At 36.6% G+C, this 22,852-nt stretch overlaps 1 protein-coding gene across 5 annotated transcripts in view; it reads right to left on the bottom strand.

Moving 5' to 3' along the window:
- Positions 1-22,852, bottom strand: part of C2H8orf34 (chromosome 2 C8orf34 homolog) — a 147,888-nt gene that overhangs the window by 71,450 nt on the left and 53,586 nt on the right. For all 5 annotated transcript variants that reach the window (XR_005255943.1, XM_038129131.1, XM_038129127.1 and 2 more), the window contains 2 exons: positions 22,414-22,583; positions 18,409-18,575 (listed from right to left, as the gene is read on the bottom strand). Coding sequence is in view for 4 of the 5 variants with exons in the window: in XM_038129131.1 (XP_037985059.1) it covers positions 18,409-18,575; positions 22,414-22,583 (337 nt within the window). In the remaining variant the exon portion in view is untranslated. The remainder of the gene's footprint in view (positions 1-18,408; positions 18,576-22,413; positions 22,584-22,852) is intronic.

Raw genomic sequence — 22,852 nt, 5'->3', positions numbered from 1 at the left:
TCAGGCATCCTCACACAAAGAGATTTACAAATTCCTTACTTGGAACAAAACATTTAAGAAAACAATAAAAACAATGTCTGCTATTCATCCCACCTTAATATGAAGTTTTTCTCTGAGGCATGTCTAAATAGGCATGTGATTCATAAATGCCAAAATTTCAAACCTAAACTGCAATTAAAAAATACTCTGCCAGCTTCAGTGATCCCCAGGGTACAGGGAAACACAGAAGAAAGATGCAAGTGCTTCTCACAGGAAATGCCCCACCCTTTTATTGGCAACAAATTATGAGAATGCTGCAACATTCATTCTTACACTGTAATTCTTGACTTCAAATTTGTAAAATTACAACAATATTCACTTTCATGGCAATGAATTAATAATACCCTATTATTTGTAACAAAAAGCAAAATCCTGTAGTCCCAGGAACTCCAAATAAACAAGACTCCAAATATTAGGCTCCAAAACTCCAAATAAACAAAACTCCAAATATTAGGCTAAGAAAATTGGGATTGTTCAGTCAGGAAAAGAGAAGGCTTTGGGGTGGTAACCTAATTGCATTGTTCTAAGTACATGCAGGGAGCCTACAAGAAAGATGGAGAGGGACTATTTACAGGATACATACAGTGGCAGGACAAGGAAGAATAGATTTAAAATGAAAGAGGGTAGGTTTGGATTAGGTATTAGGAAGAAATTCTTTAATGTGAGGGTGGCGAGGCACTGGAACAGGCCGCCCAGAGAAGCTGTGACTGCCCCATCCCTGGAAGTGTTCAAGGCCAGGCTGGATGGAGCTCTGAGAAACCCGGTCTAGTGAAAGTTGGCCCTGGCTTCAGCATGGGGGTTGGAACTAAATGGTCTTTAAGGTCCCTTCCAACCCAAATAATTTTATAATTCTATGATTATATATATATACATATATGTGCATCACAGACTTTTGCTGGAGATTACTTGAGGTCATTCACATAAATATATACTAAACTTCAGGTGGAAAAACTGACATTTATTTTCTAAAAAGTAAAGAACATGATTCTGGTATATTACTTAATCTGATTCTGCAGATTTATTTCACCTATCATCCTGGAAAAGTTACTTAAGATAAAGATGCTTGTGAGAAGTAAACCTTCAACTCCTGAACAACAGTATAATTGTTTTTCATTTTCTTATAATAATGAAGAAGATATGCAATTTCATCTTATTTTTGTCTTTATTTCATGTACCTCTCAAAAGATTTCCAAGAAAATATAATTGAGTTGAATGGTTTTATAATTTCTAAGTGTAAGGAACTCAAAAGTATGTCTGCCCATGTTAAGACAATTATCTATTTTAGCAAGGAGTTCTTAGACTTCAGACACTGAAGCGGGAACCCAAAATTTTGTGGAAAGTCATGAGAACTTCACTACTATCAGACATCTTATTGAGACTTCTGGAGAAAACATAGTTAATATGGCATCCTTGTGAGAGCCTTAAAACTACAAATTCATCCAAAGTCAATAAAAGCTTTTAGGGCTAGCAGCTTACGCTGCCTACCATACAGGGATGCTGACAGATGTATCCTATCTGGTGAATATCCTACCTCTACATTGTACACTCTTTTCAAAGGCTCCAGTATTGGAGAGCTAGTCATTGTTTGTTCTGCTGGACACTTGCCAGCATTGTTTCACCAAGCATCACAACTGATGGCATGCAGTGCAAATGGAGAGGAAAGTGAAGGATGGACTTGGTTGGAAACTGGCACAGAAAACAAGAGCAAATGTAATCATATATCAAAAAATGACATTCTAAGCATATATTCTAACAAGGAGTTCAAATGACATATGAAATAGAAGCCTAAGTCTAGTATTTCTCAAGTTGTGATTAAATGTCCTGCCGTTTTACATCTATTCATACTTTAAAAAAAAGTTTAGTCCTATGTTTGATAACTCACTTACTGAAGACAGAGCTTACAAAGGGACTGCTCCTTGAAAGTCTTCTGGAGTTGCTGTTTTGTCCCAAAGTAAATCCCTATAAATTCACTTTATTTTTTGCCATCTAAGTTACAATTACGCCATTCTTTTATCTTGCACTCTTTTCCTGCTCATTGTAACTTACTCCAGTTAACATATGACCATGCCCCAACAAAACAATGCACACTGTTCTCCACTCTGCACTCTTATCTCCCAGGAATTACAGTTGAATTGCATCACAGATTCAGGTAAATACTAAAGTAAAGTTTAAGTTGAGCTAGTGATGGTTTTCAGTAGCAGTATCTATGCAAGCTTACATCTGTTTATAAGGATCATCACAGCTTATTAGATATGATCTCTCTGAAGGGAGTATGAGAAATGCCTATGCTCCAGAAATGAATATTATTTAAAAGCATCTTTAGAATAGCATTAGCTTTTTTTTCCCCTAATCTTCTGTGTGCAAATGATCACTCATATACACACACAAAAAGAAGAATCCACCAGCACTGTCTTTTACTCTACAGACTTTTGAGCCTTTCATTTTTGTAGAGCAAGGACTTCTATTAATATTTTATAGCAAGAACCCCTTAAAAAGCAGGTGATTATATCCCAATGCTCTGTTTCCTTTTACAAAACAATCTGCAAAACAAAAGACTATTTTTTTTTTTATAAGATAAAGACAAGCATTAGGGTTTTTTTTATTTAAACCACAAGTTCTCCCTTCTTTCAGACTTAATTCAGTCAACTATTTGAGATGGGCTTTTGTATAAACAAATCAAATAATAAAAAATTCAAGTCGCTAAAATAGTCACACATAAACAACTTGCCAGAAAAATAGTGTCAGAATTAGAACCATTTAAAATTCAAATTTCTCACATGATTCTAAAAAAGTAAAAGGTGTGCTACAAACTAAAAGTATGAATTACAGTTTGGAAAGAGAAAGCAATACATACACAATGAAAAATTTTCTTTGCTGGAGAGAAGGAAGCCCTTTAAACCCATTTGACCTACAACCTCTTAGAACACAACAAATTTCAGTAGGAGGGGTTTGACAGCAGCTGTAGCACTTCTTATTTTCTATAATCATCAACATACAATTCATAAATTGATTGCAAAAACTGAGTGTACTTTTGATCAAAATTTAAAACAATCAAATTGTCCCTATTATTCCAAGGCAATGTCTTTTAAACACACCAACTGAGAAGTTATGTGAACAGCAAAACACATCTTAAAGAGAAAGTATCAAATTGGTTAAAATTTTAAACAACTAAAACTAGAGATACTGAGCCCAATTTTTAGGTTCTATAAATTTACATTTTCCTTCCAAGAGTTTATTTTTCTGGTCTGTACACACAAGGTGTTTTTAAACCTTATTTTGTGATAAACATTTCACAAAAATAATGTCATACTGAGGAAAAGGACACAATAATCACTGCAACAAAGCAAGTAACAATTCTATTAATTTTGTGGCAGGAGAGTGAATGAAAAATGACCAATGTTGATGATGGGTTTCACGTATCTTCTGTTCCACACTAATTCTTTTAGCCTGATACAAGTAACTGTAGTTTTGTACATGGGTTTGATTAAGCATGTTGTATCATATACTATGTCACGCTCTTGATCTATAAATCATTTTCCAGCACTATTTAAATGTCACAAATGATAAGTCTAGAATTAACTACATGCTAAGTTAATTTAAAATGTAATAAAATAAAACTAATTTCAAATTCATCACAGCAACAAAGTTTATTCTTGCAAAAGTATTACTCAGCAACCTTAACTGAACATCAGCAGTTCTTCTTCTTACACATTTATTCCCTCCCCATACCTAAATAACTGCCTTGCCAGCAGATTTACAAAAATTGGGATAAATTACATATACAAGAGAACAGCGGTGGCAGTCTTTATGAGCAAGAACTGTTGATATGATTTTGTCATATTTTGACAAGTGCTGCTCTCTGAGTTCACTTGCTTCTACATTAATCAAGATGACACAAACCAGATATTCAAAGTTTGTACAATTAGATGAATAATGCAACAGGCTTACAGCACCACTGACCTAGACTGGAAAACTGGGTGAACCCCCCCACATTTTGTTAAAAGGGACAAATTTGTGCAGTTTCAAATGTTTATAATGCAGGCCAAATGGAGGTCTGTAACACCTTATTTTTTTGCTGCACCTTTCAGCAGTTCTTGATTATACAGAAGAGTAAGATGTTTGCCTTCTCCTATGAAAATTTTACTTTTTAATTCAAGGAGTAAAAACTAAATCTGATTCTCATTTCTTCTGTCCGTTACTTTTATTTGACGCATATTTCTATAATGATAGTTTCAACATCTATGTTTATTGAAAAAAACAAAACAAAACAAACTGAAACAACAAAAAACCAAAAAAAAAAACTTTCTTTGGACCACAGAACACTAATTAAAAATTGCTTATTAGTTCTTGCAGTCACATGCAGACTTCAGTGTGAGTTTCCATGCAACTCTTAGTAAAACACAGCGCCTATTTTATTTTGATAACTTTTGAATGGAAAAATAACACTAAATTTTTACACAGTGCCTTTTTTCGCCTCTTCTCCTTGCCCACACGGTGTTTCTCTCCAGCAACACGAAGCACTTTGCCCGCCTTTTGAACCGATCTCCTCCAGTTTGAGATTAATCAACCCCTACGGAAAAGCGCCAGCGCCCCCTGGTGGGCACGGCCAGCCTCTGAGCACACCGGTGTCACTGCACAGCCTCCGCTCAGCTCAGCGACACTGCACTGCTTTGCTACGCGCTCATACTTTCTAATCGTCCACCAGGCTGCGGAACTCGGCCCGCGAACTGCTGAAGGACTCTCTTGTTTACCCAAAACGTTCACTTTTGTATCCGTATTTTTGCTATAATATACATGGAAACTGGTTTATGAGGAATGCAACCTCTGTGCTCTTTATTTTAGTGGCTTATTTCACAAAGTAATTAGAACTAGTAAAACACATTTATTATGTTGCCTTGTTATTTTAAACTGAAATAAACTGAATTTTGCACTAGGTCCAATCCTAGTGCAAATGGACATAACAGTGCATACAATCAACGTACACGAGTAAAGATGCCCCAGGGAACAGTCTCTTTGTTTTAGTGAGGCTGCTTGCAGGGAGAAGTCTGAGTATGTTCCCAGTGCCATTCACAGTTTTGCACACTGTTTAACATTGCAAATTCATATAACGTCCAAAGTTACCAGACAGAAGTCCCACCCGAACATAATTCCCATTATATAATTGCACTTTCAGGGTAAACAGCAATCAGAGTATGCCAGTTATAAAGTCTTCAGAGTATAAATCTTTGGTGCAGAATAAAGACATCACTGCAGCATCACCAATGAGAAACAGAGTTCCAAATGCAGAGCAGTATTTGGAACCAGTGTGCCAAAATCAGTTAACTCAGGAGCCTCTCACTCCAATTCTGGAAGTGTGTTCATTTCTGAACACAATTTTCTGCCCCATCTGTGGGCAGAAAGTGTCTGAGGTCGTATGTCAGGGTTTTCATTGAGGCATATGCCAGATCATTGTACGTACTATTTCCAGTGTATTACAGGAAACATTTCCTTTCTAGAAATAGAAAGAAACTCTTCCAGGCTGTCACAAGCGGCAGAGGCATTAGACTGAGTTGGTGCTGAAGAGTATTGCAGAAGATAAAGCCTATCCCAGTCATTCTCAGCAAAAACCATGACTTTTTGAACAACTAATTTTGTCTGTGTCCAAACACTTGTGCTAGAGTGATACTCAGGATATGAGGTAACTTTGCATCCAAACAAAAACTTTTAAACAAAGTTCCACTGAATTCATGGAACTGTACGAAATTAATGGGGACTTGTTTTAGTAAGAAAACAGTATAAAGCAAGCAAAAATCTTAAGATTTGGCCAATACTGAAATAGAAGAGTCCTTTATTGGTCTCAATTTGTACATCATTGACTTAAATGAAAATACTGCTTATCCATCAGAAGTTTCTTTCACCTTTGGATTATTTATCTTCTTACCTATCTCTGTAGCTTCCTCTCACTTCCCAAGATGTGAATGCTGTAGTTTCTCTGCAGACTGCAGCAGTGAGCAGTGTGACTCTGCATCTCTCTGTAAGATGCTAAGACCTCATCTCTCACCTGTTCAATAACCAGGACTGCTTTGTGTGGGTCATCATAAGACCTCATTTTAAATTAATATATTCGTTGCATTTTAAATAACACTGCCTCCTCACCTGTATCATGGTTAAATGAACTATCATAGTCTCTGTCAAGGATTTTGGAGACATCAAGGTGCTGCTAATTATCTGTAGAAATTCTATCTGCCTTCATGTGTAACTCTTTTGATGCTTCCTTGCACCAAATCTGTCCATATTTTATCACCTTGTATTCTACCAGGTAAAGTTTCCAGTTGTACCTAAATAAATTCATTCAGTCTCTATTGACTTTTAAATTATTTTTTTTTTCATTTTCCATTAGGATTGCTCTATGTGGAGGCCATTGGGTAATATTAAACTTTCATCTATCCGGAAGGAACTGTTTCTTTCTTCTATCTAAATATAGGTCTCTATCACACAGGCAGGGATGCCTCCAGCTTTGTGCTCGGAGGACCCATTTTTCCATCTATCTTGTCATCCTCCTATTCCACAAAATAAGCTATCACTTAGATTTTTTTTCCAGAGCTAAATGGGCAAAATTTATTACTTCTGCTAAATTTTACTCATAGCATTTCATCTCCTCATTTTAACTTCCTGTTACTACCCTCACAGCTGCTAAGCTACTTATCAACCTTTAAAGCCTGCTACCATTTTTTGAAAATTACTTGTTCTGAAGAGAAAGCAAAAATTGGAAGCCATTCACTACCATTTATTTAGATAATTTCAGGGAGGCATTTCAGTCCACTTCAAAGGCTCAGGAAAGGTAAACAACTGTAATGGACTGTAATTATTTGTCTAGGTCATTTTATATTTACCTTTCTATCTGTGTAATTTTAATATTAACTACTTTGGTCTATCAGCTTCTAAAATGTGGCACAAAAACATCTTTACTTCTGAGTGTTTAACTGGACACTACCCTTCAACCCTCTTACCTGGTTTTCTTCCTAAACAAAATCAACATTTTGGTTTTGAATTAGCCTGCAGCTTCTTTTTTTACCCGCATGGTTCTGGGGATAACCATGAGGTTTGACAGAATTTCCTCAATACTAGAGGGCTCATACAATTGACATCAGTAAATGAATGTCCATCCTAGATGGCTGAACTGGTAATCAGCTACTGGCTAGTGAGAAGTGCAGCTTGTACCTCTAATATTTGTTAGCATATTTGAAAGCACATTTTTATGTTAAGTGATATAGATGTGAGAGGAATAAGGAAATACAGCAAACATTCAAATTTGCATGACAGATATAATTCTTATACAGGTTATCTAAACCATCTAATGTTTTAAACCCCTCTGCATGTCTTGTAATCACACAGAAGGCATCCTATTTCATTACCTATCTTACTTTCTCTCTGAAGTCTAGATCTAATCCCTTTGTCTCAGCCTGTATGTTTTGTTTGGTAAAATATTTATTTGCACAGTAGTTTACTCAGACACAGATCAACACTGAGTCTCTAATGATCTCATTTCGACTATATTACAAGCAGAGTACAGCAAAATTACATGTCATGGCCCTCTCTACACTGGCAATTCACGGAATCATTCAGGCTCAGAGGGACTTCAGGATGTCTAGGGCTCACTGTCCTGCTCAAAGTAGCATCATCCAAGCTTGTGGTTTTACACAACTGAGTCTTGAAAACATCCAAGGCCAGTGACTCCACAACCTCCCTGAGCAACCTGTTTCAGCAGTTAAATATCCATATACTGATTTTTTCCCCTTTATATTTAGTCAGCATTTTGCCTGTATCAATTTCTGCCCAGCATCACTCACCCTCCTGCTGTGCACCTCAGTAAAGGGTGCGGCTCCTCTCAGGAACCTCCACTTCAGCTCTGGGAGGCTGAGTTCCCTCAGCTTTAACCCATAGATAGGACTCCTTTATAAATACTGGACAGTCTTAAAAGGGATGTCTCCTGCTTCTTGCTGCTAGACTTACTGCAGCATAACTTACTCAATCTCTGTGCTATCACAACCTATGTCCTGTATACTACTCCATGCATTTAATTTTTTTTTTTCTTAAAGGACTGTAAGAAAACACAAGCTGTAACTGAATGTGAAAGGCATGGAAAAAGCAGCACCTCTACTTCTTTACTATCTTCTTATCTCAGAACTGTTATATCCCATCACATCAAAGTACATAGATCTGCTGCAGCAGTTGAAGCTTCAGAAAACCTGAGCTTCCCATTTGACCCACAATTCTATTTATTATTTTGCCATTTTTAAAAAGGAAAAGGGAAATAAAGCTCTATTTTTCTATTTGTCCTCCTAACTGTACTATCACATCTTCTCTAAATCACTTCCTCTTATTTCATTATTTTACTCTTAGTAGACAGTATCACACATACATGAGATATCAGATGTACTAGTTCATTGTTGCTTCTGCTGGGAATACTAGTTATTTTGAAGTACCCACTTGTGGAGAAGAATGTGTTACTAAAGCCATAATATTATTCCCCCACCCTGTTACAGTACTTGTCAACTCCAAATTCATTCTGTTAGGTTTCACACTAAAAAAATGGCAGTTTTACAGTCAATCTGTTTTACCTTACAATCCAATTACTTCTCAATAAAGTTATACACCTAATTCTCAGTCTCTTTCTCATACTAACAAATCCACATGGCTAATCTGTGAATCTAAACCCAAATATTTAACTACACATTAAAAACTAAGTGATCAGTCTTCTGGAGTTACTAACATTGTTATTGTCCAATGTAGCATAGATATTTCAGTCTGACTTCCAAAGTAACAAACTCACAGTCAGCACTCCCTACTTATTTTCTATGATTCAGAAACTTGTCAGAGTTTATCAATATCTTTTGAATAGTACTTCTATTAATTCTGCATCAATAAACCATAGTGACAATTGTGAACTACACCAGTTTCTAAACTGGATGTCAAGTCTCAGCACATACTAACCTTACAAGCCAAAATTAAAAAGCTTTTAGTAACTGGCTGCATAGATACTGTTTAAGTGTGGTTTTTTCTCCCTCATAATCCACTAATATTTATCGGGCTGCTGATTTTTCCTACAGGTTTTGATGGTAACTGTATTACTTTAATCATATGATTTGATGCCTATACATCTTGGAAGTGGTAACATCAGCTGGTGTGTTATCCTGCTACACAGCAAACAACTGCCCTGCAGATGCAAGTTAATTTTAATATCACAAACATTGCCTTGTAACAATGGAAAACCCCACCAAAAATAAAACAGAGTAGCACACAATTTTTACATCACCTTACCTTTAACCGGATGTATTTGGGGTAGATGAGGTGGGAAATCCCAAAATCCAAATACACAGTCTGTTGGAATGAGCACGAAACAATAGCTTTCCTGCCCAGAGAAAAGCCAAAAATATTTGGTGTATTTGTTTAATGAAAGGAGACAAGGAATCAGTCCTCAGGGAGTAAATTTTAATTTAGCTTTGCATGACTTTCCCATACTATTGGCAGAACAGGAATAATTAATACAAGAATGAACTCATGAGTGATTTAGAGGCAAAAAGGTATGCTAAGAGTATCACCTAAACAGTAATTATAGAAAACACTTAACCTAACTTCAAACAACAGGAGAAATACTTACTGTTTCAAGGCAAACTACCTAAAACTACTGTGTATGAAGACCCTAAAATGTACCAAGTACACAGCAATCAAATGCTACATTCGTCATTGAAAGACATTTTTTTGAGAGAAGGAGAGAGAGATGACAGCAATGCATTAAGACAGCTGATTTCTCATTACTATGATGAAACCTACCCACAGCCTCATTCTAGCACTAGCAGACTTGGGATCAGCTCCATTATATACTCCACCTGAAAGCAAAACAAATTTGAGTGACCTTTCTGAGACACAAAAAGATGTAGAAAACATTTAAACCAAAGTATGATGAAGTGACTCTTTCTACTGCCACTGAGTGTTCTGAGCTTGCCTGGGCCTTGCACTATTTTGAGCACAGCTATGTACTTGAACCACACATCTAGCTTTCATAATTTAGCTTTCAATTTTAAGTAAAAGATTAAAACAGTTTGAGCCTTTTCAGAGCTTATCACCTAAATGCTGACTCTTTCTTTGAGACTAGGACACAGTTCTGCAATTCTCAATTTCTGTAACAACTTGAGGATATCATTTCTCAAAATACTGTTTTGTTCGCTTCCAGAATCTATTCATATGTGGTAGCTGAAGTTCTCATATAAGTGATATCTATCTACATTGAGATGTAACATTAATAGACCTTCTCCTCTCTTTCTCCTTTTTTTTAATGGCAGAGGAAGGAGCATCAGGAGCCCTCAGTTTAAAATATCTTAGTTTCTCCCAAAATTCTCCTTAAATAGTCACTGTGATCCCCATAAGAAGCACATAAGCTCATGTCTTGACAAGTGCCAACACAATTCCACTAAATCATGTCAAATTAGGATTCTAATGTTAGGAAGCTGCAAAAATTATACATTTTGATTATTAATGCTTACTGGTGATCATTTTGCACAGCATACATTGTCAGTTCTGGAAATAGACTAAACAGTTTCAAATCTGCTCTCAACAGGAGCCACTAATGTAAATAAACATCTGCAAAAAAGCAGTAATTAAAATATAGTTTAATATACTAGTTAGGAATAAACCACAAATAACCTATGTCTCAAACAAATTTGGAGTGCCAAACACAACTACCAAAACCAAATAAAACAGAAAAACAAAAGCAAATACAGTATAAAATACTGGGAAAACAGTACATAACAAATTTCGAATTATAATACTTACGTAACTAGACAAGATATCCATAGTATTTCAACAGAACCGTCTTAGTTTTGGGTGCATCAGATTCAACAAATAGTCTTTTTCAGAAATTCCATACACTTTCTCCTAACTGTACCAGAAACAACTGTATTCAGGAAATGTAAATAAACCCCTGTTTTCTGCAAATAGCATTAAATTACAGTTTCAACAATTGGAAAGGCTTCACCAAGTAATTCATGCATCAGAAAAACTTAATACAATTTTTTGGAAAAGTTGCTGTGGTGTTCTGCAGCACATGGCAATGGAATCAGTTTTTCTACGTGCATTTCCAACACATTCCTCTCAATAAATTCTAGTTTAGGAAGACAAACAGCAAAGCACATTTTAAAGTATTTCATACATAGTTTTGGCTTGGTTCAATTTGTTTCAATTTTTACTTTGTATTGTTATATATGCCAAATTCTGTCCATTATTATAAACAGCACTATGATTCAGTGTGCAAAACCTATGAAATACTCTGGCAAAAAATATATTTTATTTGGGTTTCTTTAGAACTTATATGTGTGATTTTATATATATACATATATAAGTAGATCTCTATGGCAAACCATCAAAATCCTGCTAAATTTATACTTCACTGAATGCTCTTGCTGGCAGTAATTATCTTATTGTGAGCAAATTATCTGTATATAAAATAAAGGACAATTTATTCATAGAAGTTGATACTTTAGCAATTCAGAAAAACATTACACTAATCAGCCACATATTAACAAGAAAAATACCTCTAAGCTCTGCTGTGTTTGGATATAATTTCTTGCCTTCACACCATTGCCTCACAATATGAATTAAATTCACAAATGTCTCTTTGAATTTCTCTCCCTAACTATTACTTGGATGAACAATCTTCCCTCAGTAGTTGAAAAGAGCCCCAAAGCGAAGGAATTCTATAAAGCAGTTCAAACACTAGCTCTATGGGGTGATACCCAAAATCCAGTAATCACAGTAACTCTCACTCTGCTATCACCTCCCTGAATTGTCTGGATAGCTCTAGATCAATCTTTTCCTCCTAGCACATAAACAGCGATTTCAATTGTGTTTAACAGAATGGTAAAGAACCCTCACCAGAGCTCACAGGGTTCCCCTGCTCTCTTCTGAATCTCCAAGTGAAGAAATCCTTTAATTTCTTACTGAATTACAAGTTTGACTGTTGTTAGCTGACTTTTTTCCTACTTTCTTTCCCTGCATGCTTCAAAAAGAGAATGTGATTGCTCAGGCGCTGGCAGCAAGTTTAGCACACAGACTAGCCAATCAAGTGGGCCAGATCTCCCCAACCAGCTTGTGAACTCCAACATTCTCATTTTGAGCTTCAGTGTAAGCTAAAGAATATATGCAGAGTATATGAGGATGCAAGTGCCAATTACTAATACTGGAGACTCAGCACCCTGACTAAAACCGATCCAGGCACAAAAGTGATTACATCCATTGCTGGATTTCTTTAGATATATTGCCACAGAATGATTTCCCCGTATGTCTAAACTAACCTGAGTATCCTAAAGAAGTACAAAGAAGTTTGGACATCAATTTATCCAGCATCCTAAGGCTATCCCATTTCTAGGGATGATACAAGATCAGGGCAAGTACATAAAGATACTTCATCAATATGCAAATGTGAGAGGCTAGCAAATGTGACACCCATCAGCAAGAGCAGCCAGAAGAATCTGGTGAACTACAAATCTGTTAGCCTGACCTTGGTGCCTGTGAAGGTCATGGAGCAGATCATCTTGAGTGCCACCACACAGCACATGAAGGAAAACCTCATGTCCATGGGGATCAGGCTCACCCAGTATGGGATTATGAAAGGCAGTGTCTGCTTGACCAACATGATGTCATCCTCCAACAAGGTGACCTACTTACTGAACAACAGAAATGCTGTGCACGGTGTCCCCCTGGACTTCAGTAATCGACACCATTTCCCCATCAGTATTCTCCTGAAGAAACGGGCTGCTCACAGTTTGGATAAATGCACTTGTTCACTGAATGAAAAAGTGGCTGGATGACCGGGCCAGAGAAAAAGAGTGGGGAAGAGAGTTACATCCAGCTCGTGCCTGGTCACCAGTGGTGTTCCCCAGGGCTCAGTACTGGGGCCAGCCCTGTATAATATATTCAGCAATAATATGGTTGAAGGGATCAAGGGCACCCTGAGTCAGTTTGCAGACAACAACAAATTGGGCAGGAGTGTTGATCTGCTAAAGGAAGGCTCTGTGGAGGCATCTGGACATGCTGGATTGATGGGCCAAGGCCAATGGTACGTGTAGGGCTCAACAAGGCAAAGGGGTGGGTGCTGCCCTTGGGTCACAACAACCCCACTCAGTGCTACAAGCTGGGGCAGCGTGGTTGGAAAGTTGAACCAGTGAAAAAGGGCCTGGGAGTGCTGGTTGATAGAGGACTGAACATGAAACAGCCATGTGCCCAAGAAGGCCAATGGCATCCTGGCTTGGATCAAGAATAGCCAGACCAGGGCAGTGATTGTCCCTCTGTACTCAGCACTGATGAGGCCAACCTCAAATCCTGTGTTCAGTTTAGGACCCCCCATTGAAAGAAAGACATTGAAGTACTGGAACATATTCAGGAAAGGGCAGCTGACAAAGGGTCTGGGGCACAAGTCCCATGAGGAGCAGCTGAGGGGGTGTTATTTAGCCTGGAGAAAAGGAGGCTCAGGGGTGACCTTATCACTGCAACTCCCTGAAAGGACATTGTAGCCAGGTGAGGGTGAGGCTCTTCTCCCATGTAGCAAGTGACAGGACAAGGATCCAAGTCATGCCAGGTGAGATTTAGATCGGATATTAGGAAAAATTTCTTCATGAAAGCTTTGTCAGGCATTGGACCAGGATGCCCAGGGAAGTGGATTGAGACGTGTAGATGTGGTGCATAGGACGTGTTTAGTAGTGGACATACACTTTTCTCCCCTCTTGTTTAAGTACAGGCTTAAAATAAACTTTGTTTTCTTTTACAAACTATAAATTAATTACATTTTCGGCTTCTGCATATCATTATATTCAGTACACATCTACTCCTTGATAATTAATCATTCTTTTGAAGCTTTTTTATTAGCTCATGCAACCTGTTTCAACTCAAGAGAAGGTAGTATCTCTAGCTGTAATTGGTTTTCTCTCTCTACTTTCCCTACAGCAATAGGAAGCACAATCAACCTCACTTTCAATCCATTTTAAGCCTATCTAACCAGCAGTTCTAACAAGTGCTGCAATATGTAGCTAATTCATTTAATAATTTATTCTAACATTACAAATACACCAAACTATAGAACTTAGCTCACTGAAATTTATTGTCAGTCTAAAAATTCTATGTAAACATCAAATCCCTCCAGTATTAAGCACAGTAAAATGCAAGAGCAGGATTCTATTAGGACTTTAAACACCAAATCCCTCTTCTTTGAAAACAAGTTAAAGCTCTGCTTATTCTCAGATCAACTAAAGTATCTCACAGATGCTTCTGTCTCTTAGCAAAGGGCCACAAGATGAAGTGAAATCAATTTACTCCATGAATGACATTAAACAGACCTGCACATTTCTCTTGCTCAGTGGCTTTATGTATTTGCAGAAAAATCAGAAAAACTGAATGTGTTATTTGCTGAACTTTTACCTCAAAAAAGATATTTAAACCTGCACCTGATGGAGCCTGAGTGCTCTTCTAGAGGACATCTGTTACACACACACCAGTGCACTGTATCTGCCACTGAAAACTTTGCCGTGTACAGCACAGCCAGTCTCTGCATGCAGAGGAGGCCTCCGGTCTCTCAGGGGTGTCATTCTCTGTGCATGCCCTATAGAGCACATGCCCACTGGTAGTTTTGCCCATTTCCCAATAGCTTCCAAAAACACAAGACTCAATGAAAGGGAACATTAGGAGCAATTCACACATCTTTCTCCCACACAGTCATCCTACTTAAATCACAACACAACAGGCTACAGGTCAGAAAAATATTCTGAAGACGTAGTACAACTCACATCATCTTTCCCAGGGCTTTGTGGTCTCTTTTCTGAAAATTCTGTATTCTAGTCGCATAATAGAGAAGGTTTTGTTCATCTGGGAAAGTCAACAAAAAGCAACAACCTGTTGCTAGTATTTGTGTAATTTATCATCAGTTTCCTGCATGTTGTCAAAGACCTTTAGGAACCAAGGGAAACAGGAACGTCTGTTAAATCAGAGGAAATGCACTGAAAACACTGCAGATTGCACACCCTTTCATTAATGACTCAGAGGCTCATTAAAAAAGCAGTATAGATATTTAAGGGGTAAACTACCAGACACTGAGCTACAGCCTCATCCTTCAGGCAAATGCAATCTCCCCTGTATTCTATTTATCTCCTATTGTTATAAAATGTAAATATATTACCAGACAACCTTTCAAGGGTGTTAAAATAATTAAATAATTAACATTTGAAAGCTCTTGAAGAGAAAAAAAGAAATTCTAAAGATGAGAAGAAGAGTTATTAAAGCAAAAATAATACATCAGGTATCTCTCAAAGCAATACTTGGAAAGTTTATTACTAATTGAAGCGCATTTCTATCTTTAAAGATTCTGGTTTATTACTGTATAGAAGGAATTACACATAATAAACATGAGGCAAACAATCACTGAACTTTCACTTCAAATTTATACATTATGGAAAAAAAAGCATCCTTTTTGTGAAACCAGCTACAAAGAAAAGAAGAGTTTTACAAGTCCTGATGCTCCAAATACTTAAGTTCAGCTCAGATATAAGATGATTTGATATAATTTTGTCCCAGACATCCCAGACCCTTCAACATTTACAAACACATGTGAATTGACAGTTACAGTTCTCAGCTTTTTGAAGTCAAGAAGATCCTTTCCATTATGATGTTATTGGTCACTAATGTAATTCAGCCACCTGCTTAACTGAACACACTTAGAAAGTCACCAGCATGGCAACAGCCCACCTATGCATCGTATCTTACATATAAATAGTGGTAACTGAAATGAGAACAAAGCCCTGTAACATTCTTTTCCTTCTTTGCACATACATTTCTTTTGAAATGGATAACAATGTAATTGTTTCTTTTATTTGGAATATATAAGAATTCTGGCTAAAACCTTCATTGACTCACCTAGGCAATGGAGTTTTTTTAAAGAAAATGTGCAAAAAAGTCAACTTCATGCTTTTAATACCTAAATAAATCAACCAAAATCCAAAAAAGATTCTCTTGACCACACCTAAAGATGGATGTTTGTGTTCTGCATTTTCAATTAGAGTACACTTTAAATTATCTGCTATAAATAGTAGAACAGTTAACCCAGAATCCTGACTTAGGAGTATGAAGTTCTGTAATTTTTTAAGAAAGGGTTGAATAAACAAAGAATAAACTCTGAAGAGAACAAATCAAAGAACGATATGCTACAATGCCCTGCAATTCAGTGATGGCAGAAAGCCATGATTTGAAGTTAGTATAATGCATATAAGTTGTGTAAAAAGCACCAAAGCAGTCAATGGATTAATGTGGTACATAATTAAAAAAAACAAAAACAAAAACAAAAACAACCACTAACAAAACCCAAAAACAACTACAACAACAAAAAACCCCAAAAAATAAGAAATAATAAAAAAAACCCAAAAAACCAATCACAGGATAAGTTACTGACCTGGAAAATATAGCAATGAAAAATATCTACATTTGCTGATAGGAACTGAATTTCTTTATGTTACCTTCAAAGGAAAACTAAAACATCCTTCCCATGTAACACAGTCATATTCTCAAATTTTGAGCATTTCTGGGGAATGTAGCCTAACCATTACACCAAATATAACAAATACTGTCAGCAAATTGCAAAATGAGAAGTAAAATAAAAGCCAGTTTTCAGAAGCACCACGCTTTAAATACCACTGAGAGCTCAGCGTAGATTGAACTCTCAGTGGTTGTTACTATAACACGCCAATATTATAATCACTACAAGTATGGCTACTCCTCAAATATGTCAGAATTTTGCCTCAGAATCTTACATTCATTTATATAACACCCTACTCAAACTGGAGGTCTTGTTCATGAACTTTCTTAGTTTTAAGTTGGTTTTGTATAAACTTAGCCACTTTTGATGAACTGCAGGATAAAAAAAAAAATTCCAGGTTTTGCATGGCACAGAACTAGAATGAATTCTTACAATCAAGTACTTACTAAAAAAAAAAGACCACAAAACACTAGTTTGTACGTAGATTATTTTCTACCCAAATGTTAAGACACTAGAAAATTCCTTTATACTGCCTTCTTGATTCCAGATACCTCCAGGGATTCAAGTGTCTGGAAGAAAAACCTGTACATCTACTGGATACATTTTGCTCATTATCTACACAGAAATTAACAAAAATCTATCCTGTGTGTGATAAACTATGAGTGATCCAGGCCATTCTCTTCTTTCTTGTAAAACAAATGCATGTATCAAACTTAAAACTACTGAAAAATAAAAGGAAATTATTTATTAATTCACAATTAATTAAGCAGAATATATATTTTTTAATTTTTTTTTACCATGAGCACGGTCAAGCACTGGAACAAGCTGCCCAGAGATGTTCTAGAATCTCCCTCTTTGGAGAGAGTCAAAATTCACTCAGAAAAACCTGCAATGGCTGATTTTTTTTGAGCAAAAGGTTGTGCTAAGTACTTCCAGCAGTGCCCTCCAACCTCAACTGTACTGTGTTTCTTTGAAGACTATAGTAAGGAGGCAACAGAAATATAGAAAGTAAAACGAGCAGCATGTGTTTTCCTGATTTTTAGATTAAGGTCCAAGCTGAAAAAGAAAAATTATGCCAGAATTCGTAAACTCAAGAGACCTCAGTTATTCTGATATTGTGAATTTCCCATACTTTGATCCCACATAAAGTTCCATAGAGCAGAAACTGTGAACAAATAATGAAATCCATGACTGCCTTTTAAGCATCATACACTGAAACTTTGAAAAATAGCAGAAAAGAAATTATTAAGTACAATTAGAACCATTATTAATTAAATACAATTAGTAATTCTAGGAAAGGGAGGCAGCGGCGAGCATGAAGTCTTCTAGAGTGCAATTTAAGACACAATACAGTCTAGTGGAAAATTACAATCAAATCCTCTGAAGAGGTTACAAATTCACATTACATAAGCTTTGTGTAGCTAGTAAGTAAAAAAAAATCTACTGAAGTTAAAAGTGTGATACAGCTAAGAAAAAAATAGAACCAGATGAAAGACAGTGAAGCTGATTCTGTTCCTTGTACAGAAATACATTCTGCAAGTAAAACATGGAAGGGATTTATGTTGGAAACCAAACTAATTACTTTAAGCACCTGAAGCATTTGATTTCATGGAATTTGGATGCAGCTGGGAGTTTATTCACACACATTTATGGTCCTCCTTACATTTCTGCTGAAAGTGTCACATTAAACCCTAATGAACCTTCACACAGCTGCTGAATACCTTAGGTTCAAACATAGGGAGCAGTTTCTGACTAATCTCTGTTTGATTTTTTAAAATAAAAAAATTCAGAAAATACACATAATTTTTTGCAGTTACCCAGTAGTTCCATTGCATCATCTTCATTGTCAATGTCTTCTTCGGTTACAGATGGAGCTGTGCTTTGAGCAGAATCAAAGGAGTCCTGAGAAAGCATGGCAGCCAGCAGTTTCTTATGTTGCTGCTGTTGATGTTTTAATCCTTTGGTCTTTGGCTCCATTTTTAAGCTGTGGGGGAGGAAAGCACAACTTTCTCTTACTGGTGCTCTCTTCAAAATACATCACTCATTCCTTGATCATTGGATGTTCTAAAATATTTTGTGTTTTCAGTTTCTACTTAATGTTTTGACTAAATTTGGGAAATTTCCCATTGACTTTATGTGCACTAATCAAGTCTAAATAAGCTACATGTATAGAACAACAGGATGTCAATTAGAAATCAGTATTGCAAAGGCATAGATGCATAGGAAAAAGTTGATAACAAAAAACTGCCCTCTAGAGTGGTTTTGACACCATTACCCCACAGGATAATAATACTTTTCCTGATCTGTTGAGTCGTGCCTCTGACCTAAATAACAGACAACTGGAATTGTACAGATGTTACAAGGGTCTAAGGCAGGACTTGCTGCCATTCCTTACTGTATCAACATAAAACAGACAGAAGTTTGGTGCGCCACAAGAGGGCCACCTCATGAGCATACCACCAACACCTCAGACTGTCCTTACAGTGTGTTGCAGGAAGGCAGAATTGTTGCAAATGTATGATTTTTAATATAATCAACAATTGTTCATCTCTCCAGCAAAAATAAGACAAAGAAGACAAAGTGCACCTTGGAGATGAAGAATGGGCTTTGAGTTTAGGACATCAGGTTATGGATGGGGCCTCTGCAAGCTCTAGGTCATGTCATGCTCTAGGAGACAAGAGTATCTAATAAAAACCACTCAAATTTCCCATTGTGTACATACATTATCCCTGGAGGAAGATTCCCAACAGCCTTGTATCTTCTCAGAATTCCTCCAAGAAATTTTTCATGTAGAAAACTACTAAAGCGACTTGGAAATGAGTTTAATCCTATTTTCATGGAGTTCAAATTTCTGAAAGATGAGCTCGGTACCAGCAGGATTGCCCTCAGCACTTTTCTATGGTCTCTTATCACTTATTAATACCTTGCCTTTCTTCCTTACAGCAGCAACAGAGAGCAGTGCAAAACCAGTGATAAACAGAATCTTTCCTCTGTAGCAATCCAGAACATTAAGGACAAAAAGGTGACCCTTCATCCATGTGACAAGACATCTCTAACAGAGCTACCTCAGACCGGCTACATTGTCTTTCCCAGTCAGAGCAGTAGTGACACCTGTCCTTTCAGTTGCTCTTTTTTTCTTCCTTTTGAGTTACTGGGCTGGGCTTTCAAATATATGACCTGTATGCTTCCATTGCTCATCATCACAGGAATGCATGTTTTTCAGGAGGAAATAGTGATTCTGTCACACCACACTGATGGCACTTACTCTACCACTGATTTGTCAGTGTCTAATCCTTTGGATATTTATATAGTGTTTCATATATGTATAATTTCCTTATGTTTAGTGACAGGTAAAATAAAACATACAACCTGGAAATAATGGAATGATTACAATTGTGACTTTACCATTCTTGTATTTTAACTGAGTATTATAATTAGTTCTAAGAGTTTGCTGGCTTATCCCATAAATCCTGATAAGTAGTGATAAACAACCTATCACTTTTTATTAAAAATGTTACTAAATAAAATTTAACAAGATAAAATTGGAAACACTGAATGTGGATATTTCAAATTGCTCTCTCTTTCACTTTCCAAAATGAAACTTATTTTTACAAAGGTAACTTAACTACTTAAGGCTACATTAACTATGAAATAGATTACTGAAATACAGATGACATAGCCAAACTTTCTTTACAACTGATAAAAGTCACTCTTTTGAGAGCAAAACACACTCTTCCCACTATTTTTAGGTGTACTAGTTATTTGCTACATTAAAACTAAGTTATTATTACTTGGTACTTGTCTCGTGCATTTGGTGTATGGTCATTTCCAAAATTCTGCTAATAGCACTTTAATTCACAGTAACACAAATCAGATCTTGAAGAAACTGCCAGTTATTAGTGAACTACTATTAAATATTCAGATTAACCCTGATCAACATGGGTCTTTAAAATTTCCATATATAGTTAACATCAATTTTAGAATCACCACAATCTTGAAGTTCTGCAACTTTATGATTCCTTTGCAAGACTGCAAACATGATTTTTATAAATGCCATACAAAAGCTGATGAAATGCTAATGAAGCAAAGAATTATCCCAGACATAAAATCAGTCATCCAAATGTAAATCCATATGCTGCATGTAATTTAGTAGTTACTCATTTCCACTGAAAATCAGTACTCCCACTTAGCAATACATATTTTTCAGTAGGCCTTCAGCACTTACTGTACCTCCAAACAGAGACATCAGTATCCCATGAGTCTTTCCTGGTACCAAGTTCCCTATATTCTCCTTATTCACCCACCACGAAACCTCATTTTGTCATGATACTCAACATGATTCCTCAAATAACTATACTCAAAGCCATTAATCACATTTTTAGTTATAGCACTAGCTGTGAAGTTTCTCTCAGCTTGTACCACCCTCTACAAAGAGAAAAACATGCTGCTTTGAATCATGTCTGTTGCTCAGAACTAGACCTCTTTGCTCCCTTCTGGAAATTAGACAGATATGCTTATTTCTTCTCCTTTCTATTGACAGAAGGGATACAATATCCTCAATTTGCTCTGAAACATGGAACAGATCTTTATTCAATGCCTTTACTGAAATGCTGAATAAGGAAAAGAAACCCAGGCCTGCACAATCAAGCTGCAGTGCCAGTTGCTGACTCCATTATTTTCCCGGGAACTGCACTGAAGAGACCCAGAGTCTGAGTTGTGTTGGTTCCTGGCCAAGGGCTGGCTGAGGGATCATTACTACATGCTGCTACTTCTTTGAAATAGTAGTACTCGCAGCTACCCCCACGATAATCTAATTAAATGAAGTACTCATGGATAACAAATATTCCCAAGATGTGAGGAAAGTTAATGAATGCAGTCTGTAAGAGCACAGCTAGTGACATATTAGTTTCGGTGTGACAGGGAGGTGAATTCCAATGTAGAAGGTACATGGAAGAATGTGAAGTGAAGGAATACCTCAGACTTTTTCAAAGGGAAAGCAGAGAGTTCCTGCCTTTTAAAAAAAGGAAGAAAAAGGTCTCTGCTCCAATCAAAGTACTAGTTACAACCCAGGAGATATGTTCCAAGGCTAAGGGAGAAACATAGGTGCTTAAGTCAATTAACCTAGGCAGTGCAGAAGACTTATCCCTTTTAAAGCAAGGCTGTGAGTATTTAACCTTCTGTGATAAACATATCTTTAAATCATGGAAAATTGACTCCTTGTATTATAATAATCTCTCTCATGTAGCTGAAGCACAAACTCTTTCAGTCAAGCACAATAAATCTTCAGAAATTATTTACTGCAGAGAACATAATTTCTCTTTGAGAAAGACTTGTTATTAACATCAAAAAAACTAAGATGTGAAATGAAAATGAATTTAGGAAGTTCTGTTAAAAATAACATAGATACTGCTTCCCTTGCCTATCTCTCCTTTAAATGAGAAAACCAGATTTATCACTTAAGTGTCAAGAAGATTAATAAATAGCTGCTACGAGCCCGGGAAAGATGGAAGGGTATGAAGTATCTGAATGAAGCTATACATCACAACACTATTACACAATGGACCCCAACCATGGCAAAATACATTTAGCTTTTCACACAGGAATAAATCCATAGGATTGCAAATGGGTATTAAGTTAATCATATAGAAAAGCATGAGAAGAAAAAAGTCACATATTAATGATTTCTATTTATTCTGTATGTGCCCACACTATGGCATGGGAATTTAAAACCCCTGCACTCTGCCCTCAGAAATGGAATTTTTGTAACAAAGACACCTCTGTTTTACAAAATATAAAGTTTCTAGGCCAGATCAAAAACCCACCTTCCTCCAGGACTGCTGCTATCCTCGCTGTCCCACTGCTCATTTTTATTTCTTGGTATTGGTGGCTGCAGCATCTCAGCAGCCAGAGGGTCTGCATCATTCTCTTCACGGCCAATCCATTCTCCAATAACACGAGGTCTGAGAAGGGGGGTGTTAAAACCTGCTGTGTCCTGAAGAGAAAAAAAAAACAAAAACCAAAAATAAACAATGAACTGTTTGTTCTCAACCACAGATGCAAACAGAGAAAGAAAAGAAAAAAAATTTTAGAAGTACAAAGCCAATACATTGTATTATCATTTCAGAGGGCTAAAAAATACCCAAAACCAATGATGGACTAATGAAAAGTTCTCCATTAACAAAATTCCAATAAATAATTGTGTATCCTGATGCCCTGATGCCTCAAATTACTCATTTATTTTTAATTGCAACTGTAGAAAAA

This window comes from Motacilla alba, chromosome 2 (assembly GCF_015832195.1).
Source record: "Motacilla alba alba isolate MOTALB_02 chromosome 2, Motacilla_alba_V1.0_pri, whole genome shotgun sequence".
In the NCBI taxonomy this organism is placed as follows: domain Eukaryota; kingdom Metazoa; phylum Chordata; class Aves; order Passeriformes; family Motacillidae; genus Motacilla; species Motacilla alba.
The sequence above is the reverse complement of the archived record's forward strand: the minus strand, read 5'-3'. Positions and strand labels throughout refer to the sequence as shown.